The sequence below is a fragment of the Eleutherodactylus coqui genome, chromosome 12 (assembly GCF_035609145.1).
Source record: "Eleutherodactylus coqui strain aEleCoq1 chromosome 12, aEleCoq1.hap1, whole genome shotgun sequence".
NCBI classification, from domain to species: Eukaryota; Metazoa; Chordata; class Amphibia; order Anura; family Eleutherodactylidae; genus Eleutherodactylus; species Eleutherodactylus coqui.
The window spans coordinates 119,121,770-119,136,804 of NC_089848.1; the positions used below are offsets into that span (position 1 = coordinate 119,121,770).

General features: G+C 48.8%; 1 protein-coding gene across 2 annotated transcripts in view; it reads left to right on the top strand.

Moving 5' to 3' along the window:
• Positions 1 to 15,035, top strand: part of RAPGEF5 (Rap guanine nucleotide exchange factor 5) — a 267,845-nt gene that overhangs the window by 152,178 nt on the left and 100,632 nt on the right. For both annotated transcript variants that reach the window (XM_066584672.1, XM_066584673.1), the window contains one exon: positions 5,388 to 5,510. In XM_066584672.1, the coding sequence (XP_066440769.1) occupies positions 5,388 to 5,510 (123 nt within the window). The remainder of the gene's footprint in view (positions 1 to 5,387; positions 5,511 to 15,035) is intronic.

Below are 15,035 nucleotides of genomic sequence, written 5' to 3' on the forward strand. Positions count from 1 at the left end.
AGCTGATTTGTTGGTAGAGTAGCATGATTTATCATTCCGTAGAACGTTCTTCCATCGCTCACCTGTCTAATTACAACGCTTCTTGCACCATTGTAGACGGCCGATGGATTTACCTTTAACGAACTTGCTAGGGTGAATGGAGGGAAATACCAGCTGAATGTATCAGAGGTCAGTAGAAAGTATACCACATCTGTCATTCATTAGGGGATTCCTGCTGTATACACAGAATGTGCATCACAAACATGACTAGTTCACAATGTCACGTATCTCTGACCTATTCAGAGGCCAAAGGGACCAAGCAGAGAACTCTGCACCGTCACGGCTAATCCATGGCTCCCCCTACAGGCTGCCAGGAGCCGAGTGTTTGCTTACTGGGTGTTCACGAAACAAATGCAGGACCCTGCGTGTGTGGCGAGGCCATGTACCACAGTCCTAGTATCCCTGTAGAGCTCACGGCTCAGTAATGCGGCAGCACGGCTGATTTCGTATCAAAACTTGCGCCTATGGTTTCAGTCCCAGAAATGCCGCAGAGTTTTCTGCTACATGTAGAGCTGCCCTGAAAGTAAGTGAACCTCTAAATTCACAACTGCATTTATGGAGCTTGGAGGGAAAATTACTCCAGTTGTACTGAGGCCGCCTTCACACTGGCGAGAAAATCATGTGATTCTTGCGCAGTGCGAGAGCACGAGAAAATGCAGAAGGATGAAACCCTTGAGGTGGTCGGCTCAAGGTCTACTCAGCCTTCCATCCCTGCGAGGTCGGTAAAATGAGCCCCCAGCTTGGTGGGGGGGGTAATAAGTAATAACGACCTGAAAGCTGCGGAATAAGTTGGCGCTCCACAAATAACAGCATTTATCCTTTATTTCCCATCTGCGATGTTGTAGGATTTGGGAGTCGCCGCTCTTTCTGTATTTTGCAGTATTTTTTTATTCTTGCCCATGTTTCCCTATGGAGCCTCCGCCTTATCGCAGCGCCGAACTTGGGATGTTCATGTGATGCGTTTTTTAATAATAGCAACTCCTGCTTTGTGTGATGTGCGAGAAAAACGCGGGGAGCAGCGATACGATGTGTTTTCAAGAAAAAGCATCGCTGACGCTCGGACATCACACGGGCACATATGCGATTTTGCTTTGATTTTCTCGCGATCTCGCGATCGCAGTGTGAAGGAGCCCTTAGGATGCGTTTCCGGTGGTGATTTTACTGTTTCGGCAGCGTTTTCGATGTGTACGGGGATTTTGCTCAAAGAGCGTTCTGAGAAGCGGTTGCCTTTTACCGTGATTTGCTGTGGTTGTGAGATGCGATTTCAGTCCGGCGGCTTCTACATTGAGATCGTGTGCTTCACCTATAGAAGCCGGTCAGCTAAACATGGTCGTTAGAATGCTTTCCTGAGTGCGAATAACGCGCACATCAGAAACCCCGAATGAGAAAAAAATGGATCCAGTACTTAAACTGAAATGATTTCATTATAATCTAAAGTTTGATTGTTTTTTTTGTCAGAATGAATGAAAACGTACATGTTCACTAATGTATCGATTATTTGAGTTCATGTAATGGCAAAAGTGCAAATATGGCTTTATTTACCTAAAATGTGTGTATCCTGAAAAATGTCTAGTGTTCTGGCCACTAGGTGGCTCCCTCCCTCTTTACTTGCTGTCCACTGTCTACTTTCAAGTGATATTATCTCTATTAGTGGAGACTGCAGGACTGAGAACAGGAAGTGGAGGTGGGGGATGCGTAATGCTGCTCAGTGATGTCTGAAGCAGATACTGTTAGCTGCAGGATGTTTGTGTATGTAAGAAATTGTTTACTGTGTTTTTAGCTACTGAAATCACATGTACACTGCTCGGTATTGCTGTATACTGTCTTTCATGCTCATGTTATTCCTCGGTTTGCCCTACAGAGAGTAGGAATCTACAGTCCTCTGTGTACAGATATAGAACACAGCAGCTAGGCTCCTCCCACCAGTTCTGAGAAACAGAGGGAAGAAGTGGGAAACATGCAGGATACAAGTCCTAGAATGACTTGAAATACTGTTATCCGCCATGTGCGTATATGGCGGCGTATTCTGAGATCTTTTTATATTTGGCTCAGGCCCTCATCCCCTTGCCACGGGCCTGCCTACTGCGATCCGCTGATATCACCCAGGGCAGCAACTCCTTTCTGCAGATGCCGGTATTGTCTTTATATCCACTCTGCTTTAGAAGTGGATCTGATCCAGGGACCCCGCGGTGACGTACAGCAGACGCATTGGTACGCAAGAAAATGTATAATAAGCGGGCAGATTAGCCTTCAGTAGTTTGTAAGGCATCCAAGAGTCTTGGAGAGCGGAGTGCCAACTGGGAGGGGCAATGATGCACATATTGGCAAAAACTCATGAATCTTTATGTAAAGGGGCATTCCAGTAATATCACGATATGCCTTATCCACGGAATAGATTGGTGAGGCTCTAACTGCTGACTAGAATGTGGGTCGTGTGTACCCTCAAATGGATGGCGCCGTGGGTGAGCCTCTGCACTGCTGCTCCATTCATCTCAGTGGGGCTGCAGGACACAGCGCAGTTCAAGAACTCAACTATCCCTGGAGGTTGCATTGAAATGAATGGAGCTGAAGCCCAGATGCTCAACCACTGCTCTGTTCATTCGGGGGAAGTGGGATACATTTAGACAATTGGTAGGGGTCCCAGAAATCAGATCCCTACTCACCAGCTAACCCTATAATGATGACTTAATTACGAATCAAATGGTCCTTAAAGCCATACCCAACCTTTCCGGTGACATCAGAATAAGCCTTGTGTGCATGAGGGACAGCACTGTATCTGACTATATACCCCATATCCTGCATTTTTTTGCCATTTTCGCCATCGTGCACTTGATTCTCCGCTCTCTCCAGAGCTGTGGATGGGATTTATAACTGGACTCCAATGTAAACAGGTTTATTATACGGGGCGATTCAAAAGTCAGGGCCACCCGAATATTATCAAAATGAAACGAGATACAAGTAGGAAACTGTAGAATGCTTTGATGGGTGGGAGAAAACTTCTTGGCAATGATGGTGCCTGTTGGGCATCTTGGTGGCAGCCATCTTGGATTTACCTCAATAAACTTCAATGGAAAGAGGGGTATTGAATCCCCCATTTAAGGTACAGCCATTTTTTTTTTCAATACCTGCAACCATTTCCAACTTCTATCTGATGTCATGTTGAGTATTTATACAGTTATGCTGAGTAATCTGGTATGGAAAACACTAATCACGTCTCTTCAGGCACCAGAAGATGCCGTTAACAATCCAGGACAGAACTGAGATCATCCTGATGGTCGGTAACAGAAGTTCATGTGAAGTGGCCGAGGCTTTCAATCAAGAACACCCAGGGAGACGTCAGTGAGAGTGCGAACTATCAGGAAACTGACTCAGACGTTCAGGGAGACTGATAGTGTCCAGGACAAACCGAGAACTGGTTCCCCGGGTATCCATAGCTGTGCTAGCTGTTTTCAGAAAAGCCCCATCGGCTGAATGGCAACCTGAACAGTTCATCCGAGGCAATCATTATACAGTGAAACCTCCTTGAGGCGACCATCCAGAATTGTATTGAAGAATAGACTTCTTCTACATGGCGGTCTGCTCAAAGAATATGGCCAATGTGTATAACATATAGAGGAACTGAAAATCTTTCATAGGAAATCTGCTCCAGATAAGGGGGTCCTCCTCTAGCAGAGTGGTTCCATTCAGGAAAGGTTTCATTGTATGTACGCCATGTTGACAAAAATATTGGTACCCCCAACAATCCTGAGCTTCTCAGGTGAAGGGAGGATGCAAATCGGACGTGTGAGCATTAGATATAAAGGAGAAGATCACAACGGAGATCCCAGTACAGAAACCATCAGATGCCCCTTGGTGTATAGCTGACAACAGGGTCCAGTGGTGGGATGTCACTGGGTGTGGAGCTGATGACGGGGTCTGATGGTGGGATGCAATCTGAGCAGCCAATTGGTACAGACATCACAGCACTTTTGGACCTTCCAAGGTCCACTGCTGATGATGTTCGGAAACAGAAACCATCCGGTGTGTGCGGCGCCGCCACGTTCAGGGAGACCTCTGACAGAATGTGGACAACGAAGCCTTGTACCAGCTGTGAAGGCATCACTCGCATCGTCTGCCCTCGCTCAGGAGGTCTCACAGGACATTGGGACATCCATTAGCACCAGAACCATCCGTAAGGAACGGCATGTGAAGGGTTACCATGGACGAGCGGCGGCACACAACATCACAGCAGTGAATGCACAGCGGTGCCTACGATGGTGATTGGAGCGACGGACTGTAAGTGAGTGGAGGCAAGTGTTGTGCACAGATAAATCACAATGCACCATCCTCCAATCGGATGACCTCACTTGGGTCTGGCGGTTGCCTGGAGAGCGTTTCTACGTTACTGCATCATCCCAACAGTGAGGTTCGAGGAGGTTCTGTTATAGTGTGTGTGGGGGGGGGGGGTCTGCTGGGAAGGACTGCGGCCATTGGTTATATAGTGAAGTCCACCCTCAGTGCCAATAGGCACAGAGACATGCCGGACCCTGTAGCATACTTTGGAACAGCTCCGTGTCTCTACCAGCATGACTGGCATTGGAGCATGGGGAGTCAACCAATGGCCGTAAGGATCCCTAAGACACTATCAGTCTCCCTGAACGTCTGAGTCAGTTTCCTGACAGTTCGCACTCTCACTGACGTCTTCCTGGGTGTTCTTGATTGAAAGCCTCGGCCACTTCAGGTGAACTTCTGTTACCGACCATCAGGATGATCTCAGTTCTGTCCTGGATTGTTAACGGCATCTTCTGGTGCCTGAAGAGACGTGATTAGTGTTTTCCCCACCACACAATTCAGCATAGCCTTATCAATACTCAGCATGGCATCACCCATAACTGCAGGAGGGTAGCCGGTATCTGCGTCCCCCTGTATTTACAGGTTATGTTGCAGAACTAAACATCTACTGAATGTCACAGATCATTTGTTCGGACGCACTAAACCACTCGATCTCTGTAATCGCTGGACTCCAGTAGATCTAAAGGAGGTGCACATTGTTATTTTTAGGAATGCCGACTTCCTCCAGTGTCACTTTTGTTTCTGACCAGCTTTCCCAGGGGTTTTTAACCTCTTGTAACAGTTCTCCTATGTAACAGGAAATAGGTGGGGAGGAACAAACAAAAAGTCAGCATATCAGTCCGGGATGGTTTCGGACAGTTGGGTCATTCCATAGCGCATTGAGCTGCGGCGCTCGGCTTTACATGATCTTTTACACGTTGCAGACTGTATTATGAGTCCTCGGTGAACTTGTCATCGCTGCCATGTCTTTTGACTGTGGATTTAAGTATTTATTTGCTCTTTCTCCAACCCTCAAGGCCGGAGTTATGTGCAAACTGCACGGACGAGAGGAATTCAGACGCATTGATTTTGTACAGAAGCTGGCCAGGGATCAGATCTTACCACCGGCGGCCAAGACACCTGACAAGAGGGAACAGCAGGTAAGTCTTCAGAACCTCTTCCCATAGAAATGTTCTGTAACCAGTTGGTGCTGACACTGTGTATATGTGACCATAGACCTGATGCTGTGATGAAGAACAAGAAGTAAATGCTAACATTGTCTACTATTCTCCTGCTTGATGCCTGATCCATCCAAGGTCTTGACTAACTGTTAACCCATTCCAGGATTTGTACGTGTTTGTAGATGTCTAGGACTGACGGTTTCTACTGGGTTAAACTGCAGATGTCACAAAGTTTAACTTAAGAAAAAGTTCTGTGCCGCAGTCTAGAAGTTCGGTGCCGCAGTCTAGAAGTTCGGTGCCGCAGTCTAGAAGTTCGGTGCCGCAGTCTAGAAGTTCGGTGCCGCAGTCTAGAAGTTCGGTGCCGCAGTCTAGGAGTTCGGTGCCGCAGTCTAGGAGTTCGGTGCCGCAGTCTAGGAGTTCGGTGCCGCAGTCTAGGAGTTCGGTGCCGCAGTCTAGGAGTTCGGTGCTGCAGTCTAGGAGTTCGGTGCCGCAGTCTATTTGCCTTTTCAATGCTTCTGTCGTGTTAAGATACCTTGTTGCATTACGTTGTCACAGTCACGCTAGACATCGCTTCCATGTTACTGTTTGATAGATCCAATGCTCTAAGGCTACGTTCAGGCCGACTCTAAACCAGGTGTGTCAAGTTACAAAGTTATTCCCTATCCCCCCTCCTGGAAGCCCACCAATCCTGAGGATAGGGGTCCGGTTGGTTCCAGAATGAATGGAGCGGAGCAGGCACAGACTCACTGACGCTCCTACATTTCAATTAACGGAGATCGCTGAAATGCTTGAACTCGGCAATCTCCGGCGCGGTCATTGCAGTAAATGGAGTGGCGGCGGGTCTGTTGCCTTTGCTCCCTTCATTCGGGGACTGACTAGACAGTTGTTCTCGGGATCGGTGGGAATCCCAGCAGTCTGACCCATGCCGATCGTAACGTTATCACCTATCCTGTGGATACAAGATAACTTTATAACTTGGCACGACCCCTGCAGGAAGCGGCGGCAGATCTCACTGCATTTGTTTACATTTTTATTTGTGTCTCAACACTTTTCCCCAATTTTATTTAGTCCCACTGAGGGCGGTGCAAGCGTTTGGTCGCTTCAATAGTTCACTAATAAGCTCCAGTTCATCACAGGCCTGGGACCATTATTGGGCCCCCAGCTGCCATGGAAGTCCATGAGCACCCTGCAGTTACCTCATGGGGGCACCTATGGGCTTTTGGGCTAGGCTATTACCCTCTACAACCACTTAGGTGATGGGGTAACATTGACTGCCGCATCTTAGGGATTAAACAACCAGGAGCAAAGTTAACTTTTATGCCAGAGGTTGTAATAGCGTGTCCGCTGTATGTAAGCTCCTGAGTCCGCGCTCTTCCTATGCTGAAATACTACCATGCGGGGCTCACCACAATTTTGGAGAAGGAACTATCAGACTTGTTTTCTGTTGCTGGTGTCAGTAGTCGGCCCTCAGTCTGTGTCTTGTCATTTTTCTGTTTTTGGCCTTAAAAGGAACCTGTCACCAGGTTTATGCTGCCCGAACCACATGCAGCAGGAACCCGGGACCGGTCTGCACATCGCTGCCGCGTTTCAGAATAAACATACTTACATATTTGACTCTGAAAGTCGCCCCAAGTCAGGTGGTGGCATCCCCCGCCAGCGTCTGCCTGTCATGTAGAGCCACAGCTCTCTCTATTTGTGTACAGGCAGAAAGCTGTCGCTCTAGATTACACGGACAGGGAGAGCTCGGTGCGGCCCACCTCCGTGACTCGGACCCCGGCACAATGTGCAGAACTGTCCAGGGTTCACACAGCCTGTGATTTGGGCAGCATGAATCTGGTGACGGGTTCCCTTTAAGACAGGAAGGTCTGCCTCAATCCAATGGTAACTTTGATGCGCTGCAAACTTTATATACCGCCAATTCATTTTCTTTACTTTCTATTGTTCTTTTTTTCTCCCAGTTGCTGCCAGTCATTTTCCACAGATGTTACATTCGTAGCAAAGTGATGTCAATGTCCTCTATTGTGTCAACACGTCCCACAGCCTTGTACTGGCAATGTGGTTGCAGAGCCGCAAGGCAAGAGAGAGACTAAAAATAATGTATTTGTCCCACCTCCCAGAAATATAGACATTCTGTGCAAGCAAAAACGCTTCCACTACAAATCATGGGGCCATCATTACACCAGGACAGTGAGGGAGCATGCCGTCATATGGGTGTTTATGATCAACACGTCGTTAGAGACGGGACCTCGTGGCTCCTGAGGGCCCATCACCGCTTGTGGATGTAATTGAGCAATGCTCTTTTTGTTGAGTATGTGTGGGTTTTTTAATATAATTTTTTTTTTCAAATGGGAAGATGGAGCAATGTTTCCACAGCGCCACCTATTGGAAGGCAACATTCCTGCAAATCAATGTCAGGCTTTGTAACAATGACTAGGAATATAAGTCAGGGTCTTCTCCAATAGGAAACAATAACCATGTACAGGTAGACTCTCCTTATAAAAGTCTCCTCAAAAAGGGCTCTTCCTAAAAAGAAGCCATACCCCTCCTGACCCACATCGTAGGCCTCTCACCCCAAGTTACTGCACACTAATGAGGGGCAAAACCCCTAAAACTGTCTGTACATGGATAAAGGGGTCAGACATTGACTTGCAGGAATGCTGTCTTCCAGTAGGTGGTGCTGTAGAGGGATTGCTGCATCTTACCATCTGCAAAAATTTCAAGAGGAACATGCATGGCCTTCTAAGTACGTTCACTAGGTGCTCTTCCTAAGGAGGAACCATACCACAATGGTGAAAACACATTTTTCCATCTCTGCCCCCCTTACCTGATTGCCTTTCACACTCACTGAAGATCTCCTTCTCTACTTCCATGCAACTGCAGCCCCCGTCTGATGCTTATCGGGCACCATTATACCAGTAAAAAAAAAATTACTTTCACTTACAAACCTATCCCATGATGCATTAGCTAGAGGCTAAACCATTTCTGCTTGCTAGAGGGACAGTTTAAATATCATTACCCTTTATATTCACCTAAATAAGCCACAGACCATAAGTATACAGTCAGGAGGCTGGGCTGTGATCTCCTCTAGTGTACCTGTGTGACAGGAGTGTCTTTATCCCCCTCTAGGCAGTTTCTGTGGTAGGGTCCATGTAATAGCAATACACAGACTGAGGAATAGAGTAGTTACAGACAACATAACCCCAAGTAGATCTGAGCTGGTCAAAATTGAGATCACATGACCGTCTAAGGAAAAAGAGGATAGCAGTTTCAGATAGAAAGGACTAACTAACCAAGGTAACACTAGCTGACTTATATATACAGGGGGAAAGCTACATAACAAATGAAGTGATAAATCACCAGAGTGGCCCTTTAGGATTGAACCCACTGCCTTGTAGATCTCCTCATATTTGGCATATCGGAGATATTCCGCACTGACTGTCCGCTTTTGGTTCTACAGCACCTGCCGAGGATCGATAATGCCTTGTAGTTCTTCCCTTGTACTTCTCTTATCCCGGCACAAGTACATGGCTCCGCTGTGTTCCAAGGAGATAACGGCTGTGATGGATGCCCGACTCCATGCCTCTCGTTCATTATGATGAAGTCCTGGCACGCACCCATCTCAGCCCAGACATCATTGACAGAAAAGCCTTATTTGATTTTCTTTGTGTGCGGAAACATTCAGCATTCTGTCTGACTTGCTTTTTTTGCTGAATGACTTTTTATAGACACATAGCTGCGGCATTAATCATGGGGACACTGATGTAAATGTCCTTGTGAGCGTCGCGGAGGGTTTCCTCTCTGGCTTTGTTTTATGGCGGGTGGGTTGGTTTGTCTGACAGTTTGATATTTTACCAAATAAATCCGGCTTTGTTTTGCACATTGTAGATGGAGGAGTGGGTCGCTCTACTACTTTTCACTGCTTTGCAAATCGGTGATAAGTTGTAACCCGGGGACAGTCTACCAGAGAGGGGCTTCTACTCTGGGTCTACCAGAGAGGGGCTTCTACTCTGGGTCTACCCGAGAGGGGCTTCTACTCTGGGTCTACCCGAGAGGGGCTTCTACTCTGGGTCTACCCGAGAGGGGCTTCTACTCTGGGTCTACCCGAGAGGGGCTTCTACTCTGGGTCTACCCGAGAGGGGCTTCTACTCTGGGTCTACCCGAGAGGGGCTTCTACTCTGGGTCTACCAGAGAGGGGCTTCTACTCTGGGTCTACCAGAGAGGGGCTTCTACTCTGGGTCTACCAGAGAGGGGCTTCTACTCTGGGTCTACCAGAGAGGGGCTTCTACTCTGGGTCTACCAGAGAGGGGCTTCTACTCTGGGTCTACCAGAGAGGGGCTTCTACTCTGGGTCTACCAGAGAGGGGCTTCTACTCTGGGTCTACCCGAGAGGGGCTTCTACTCTGGGTCTACCCGAGAGGGGCTTCTACTCTGGGTCTACCCGAGAGGGGCTTCTACTCTGGGTCTACCCGAGAGGGGCTTCTACTCTGGGTCTACCCGAGAGGGGCTTCTACTCTGGGTCTACCCGAGAGGGGCTTCTACTCTGGGTCTACCCGAGAGGGGCTTCTACTCTGGGTCTACCCGAGAGGGGCTTCTACTCTGGGTCTACCCGAGAGGGGCTTCTACTCTGGGTCTACCCGAGAGGGGCTTCTACTCTGGGTCTACCCGAGAGGGGCTTCTACTCTGGGTCTACCCGAGAGGGGCTTCTACTCTGGGTCTACCCGAGAGGGGCTTCTACTCTGGGTCTACCCGAGAGGGGCTTCTACTCTGGGCCTACCCGAGAGGGGCTTCTACTCTGGGCCTACCCGAGAGGGGCTTCTACTCTGGGCCTACCCGAGAGGGGCTTCTACTCTGGGCCTACCCGAGAGGGGCTTCTACTCTGGGCCTACCCGAGAGGGGCTTCTACTCTGGGCCTACCCGAGAGGGGCTTCTACTCTGGGCCTACCCGAGAGGGGCTTCTACTCTGGGCCTACCCGAGAGGGGCTTCTACTCTGGGCCTACCCGAGAGGGGCTTCTACTCTGGGCCTACCCGAGAGGGGCTTCTACTCTGGGCCTACCCGAGAGGGGCTTCTACTCTGGGCCTACCCGAGAGGGGCTTCTACTCTGGGCCTACCCGAGAGGGGCTTCTACTCTGGGCCTACCCGAGAGGGGCTTCTACTCTGGGCCTACCCGAGAGGGGCTTCTACTCTGGGCCTACCCGAGAGGGGCTTCTACTCTGGGCCTACCCGAGAGGGGCTTCTACTCTGGGCCTACCCGAGAGGGGCTTCTACTCTGGGCCTACCCGAGAGGGGCTTCTACTCTGGGCCTACCCGAGAGGGGCTTCTACTCTGGGTCTACCGCAGAGGGGCTTCTACTCTGGGTCTACCGGAGAGGGGCTTCTACTCTGGGTCTACCGGAGAGGGGCTTCTACTCTGGGTCTACCGCAGAGGGGCTTCTACTCTGGGTCTACCGGAGAGGGGCTTCTACTCTGGGTCTACCGCAGAGGGGCTTCTACTCTGGGTCTACCGGAGAGGGGCTTCTATTCTGGGATATTTAAGAACTTTCCTACGGGCTTTTACATTTGCAATTCATTACGATTACTTTGGCAGTTCTTTCATAATTTGAAATCCAAAAATATATCCAGGCAATGTACAATGTTTTCTGCGTTTCGCCGAGATTTTCATTAGTATGTAGGTACGAGGTGCGTGTGAGTGCAATACGATGCAAGGTTTCCCATTGAAAACAACACTTGTCGATCTTCCGGCGCAGCTGAAAGCCTGGTGAAATCGCACATTCCCGAGTGCAATATTGCACTGAGTTTCGCGGCCTGATATCGCGCTCCCCTGTATGATATTATCCTTATGCATCATCCTGAGGAGGAAGTTGCCTGATGTAACCAGAAATGCTCTGGGATTGGCATAGGACAAAATTACAGGACATGCAATAACCCTTTTAGATTACGGACGAGCGCATGCGCACCCTTTAAGCAGTAGAGATCGACAGTAGGCTGGTGCACATCATCTGCCGGGGGCAGAAGGAGAGAACACATCATGGCCATCAGTGGAGACAAGTGGAGCAAGATGGCGGCTGAATGATTAGGCAGCTGCTAACCTAAACACTATACGTTTCCTTCTGACTTCTAGCTGTAGAATTCCTATGCAAATCATTCCATGGACCTGAGCAGTTCGTCCGAGGCAATCATTATACAGTGAAACCTCCTTGAGGCGACCATCCAGAATTGTATTGAAGAATAGACTTTTTCTACGGTAACAGAAACCTTCCAGTGTGTGCGGCGCCGCCACGTTCAGGGAGACCTCTGACAGAATGTGGACAACGAAGCCTTGTACCAGCTGTGAAGGCATCACTCACATCATCTGCCCTCACTCAGGAGGTCTCACAGGATATTGGGACATCCATTAGCACCAGAACCATCCGTAAGGAACGGCATGTGAAGGGTTACCATGGACGAGCAGCGGCACACAACATCACAGCAGTGGATGCACAGCGGCGCCTTCGATGGTGATTGGAGCGACGGACTGTAAGTGAGTGGAGGCAAGTGGTGTGCACAGATAAATCATGATGCACCATCTTCTAATCGGATGACCTCACTTGGGTCTGGCGGTTGCCTGGAGAGCGTTTCTACGTTACTGCATCATCCCAACAGTGAGGTTCGAGGAGGTTCTGTTATAGTGTGTGTGTGGGGGTCTGCTGGGAAGGACTGCGGCCATTGGTTATATAGTGAAGTCCACCCTCAGTGCCAATAGGCACAGAGACATGCCAGACCCTGTGGCATACTTTGGTACAGCTCCGTGTCTCTACCGGCATGCCCGAGCACCATGTCATACGGCACACAGTGTAGAGTCTTGGTTCCAGGAGCAGAATGTCTGCAAGCTTCACTGGCCAGCCCAAAGTCCGGGTCTTTGGGACGAACTAGAATGTCAGATCTGTGCACCCCAACACACCCACCACCCCCACATCACTATCTGAAGCTCTTCTGAGGAATGGAGGCAAATCCCTCCACACACGTATGGGAACTTGGAGGAAAGAAGGGTTACAGCAGTCATCGAGGCCGAAGGCCCCAACACTGTATTGGAAAATGTAAATGAAGTCAGCTTTCATCCCCTTCTATGTGCGGCCCAGTACTTTGCTCAGTATAGCGGGTTTTGATACGGTAGAATGAGTTCAGGTAAAACTACCTGGTGCCATTGGCAAGGTTCATTAAGCAGTATCGCTTCCAGGATGTGTTTGGGGGCGCTGTCCTCGTTTATCTTGTGCTCCGTGCACCACTTCAATGCACTGGGGGGGAATGCTGTGACCTTGACTTGTCAGGAGCTTTAATTGTGCGAATCATTGCTGGTTTAAGCAAATCTGCAAACGGCTCCCTCATGTGCAATCCGAAGAGATGGCTATCGGCTGGGGAGAGGCCCTCATGTGTGCGGGTGACAGTGTGAACCGGCTGAACAAAGCACCTTCACGACTCTCATCCACAAACCTTTGGAGAGGAAGCACATGTGCTCTAAGAGGGATCTGCTATTGTGATAGTCAGTGGTAACACACGGAGGATCGTTTGTGAACTGTTGAATGGGTTTTCCAGTTGTTAAGCACTGATGGGCTGTCCTCCAATAGTACATAGGTACATAGGCCGCCAATAGTACATATATATGTGTGCCTTCAGAAACCTCTGCGTATCAGCTGTTCGTCCAGCTAAGGGGGGAAAATGTACAAACACCGCAAAACTGCCCAAAGCCTTTAAGTAGCACATTTTATGACTTCCCTACTTAAGCCTATAGCAGGAATGTGCGAGACACGGAGCGTTGGGGGGGTTGGGGAAAACTTATTTCGAGCAAGAGTAAATGCCCATTTAGATACAAAGACGGTCGCTCAAAAGATGGCTTTCGAGCGATCATTTTGCATAAACTACTCATTGGTACTAATGCCAATTAGTAGCTTATTAATGTGTGTGTGCTGCTGGGGGCTATATTCAGAAAACAGCGGGTGGTCTGTTCTCTCAATACATTGCCTTTGTTCTGCCGCGGGGCTGACAGCTGAGACAATGTTATCAACGCTCCCCGCAGAGAACACAGCGTGAAGTCCCTGCTATCAGCTCTTCTGCCAAATGATGGATTTTATGCCAAACATAAACTCATAGTTCGGCAGAAAAGTGAAAGTTGGGCACATTTACACGCAACGATTATCGCTCAAAAGATGGCTTTTGAGCGATAATCGTTCCGTGTAAAAAGGCCTTAAGTCATCCTAGTTTTCCTGCCTACAGCTTTTTTAGGCCTTACCAGCATTATATGCAAAATATATGTATGTCTGTGTGTGTGTATATATATATATACAGGCTTCTTACAATTGATCTTCCTGATTTGAAACACTGATAACTCCCATTTAATGACACTCAGATACAGAAATTCGATATAAATGGAAAAAGAAACTCAAAAGTTTTTCATTTAGCAAAAGTGTCTGACAGTAAGACGTCCCGGTTACCCGTAGCAGCCAATCACAGCGCAGCTTTAATTTCTGAAGCTGCTAAGGTATAATGAAAGCTGCACTGTGATTGGTTGTTATGAAGCGTTTCCCCGTATATTCACTGTAGTGACCTTTCTGAGTATAACTCCCCCTGCGCCCCGATATGCCGTGTTTCGGCAGTCCGGCGTGCATCCAACCCTCAGTTGCCTTTCCCCTTCCCATCTCCCACTTATAGTTTTGAATGATTTAGTATATATGTATCTGGAACGTTCTGTAAGTGGAGAACACACGCTGAGGAGACGCCCTGCTTTACACTTACCCCCCACCTCTGGGTGTAAGTTCTCTCGTGACGCGCCCGTACAATGCCCTGCGTACTTGGCAGCCGGCGCAGTGTTCTCGCCGCTTCCTGGAAGAATATACACACTTGTTTCCTCTTCCCGCCCTTTCCCTCCCGCACCTTTTGTTAACTGTTACAGCTTATCTCCATGCACATCATCGGTGCTTACCATACTGACGTTTCTGTTATTACAGTTACTGAAAAGTTTTGCTTTAGTTTCTTTGAAGGGAGCGCCGTTCCATCCACTGACCCGGTGGGGACCCGTTTGGGGTCGCATGCAATGAATATCAGCTGGGCGGATTTAGTCTGCATCGTTTCCTACAATTCAGCAACACATATATATATATACCGTAGCATCCTGACATTTTGAGAACTTTCCAGCAGTGGAGCAAGCATTGGTACGAGTCACATCTTCAATCATTGGGATTTCTGCATGATTTGTTCTTCCTCAGTACCAGCCACGGCCGGCATTAGCTTTACACGACCCATGCAGTTCACAGGCTGCGGGCCACCACTGCAGGGGGCCGGGGGAACAGGCCGATGTACGCTGGGGTTGATTGCCCCGCCTCGGTCCACCTACCCAAATGATCTTCTTCCATCACCTGACGGCATCTTTTAAAACTACATGAATCATCATCCTCCTGGCTTTGTCTCCCTCCCTCTGATGTTCCAAGGCATTGCAGTTGGCCAATTGGCGCCCCCACTGGGCAGTCACTTAAT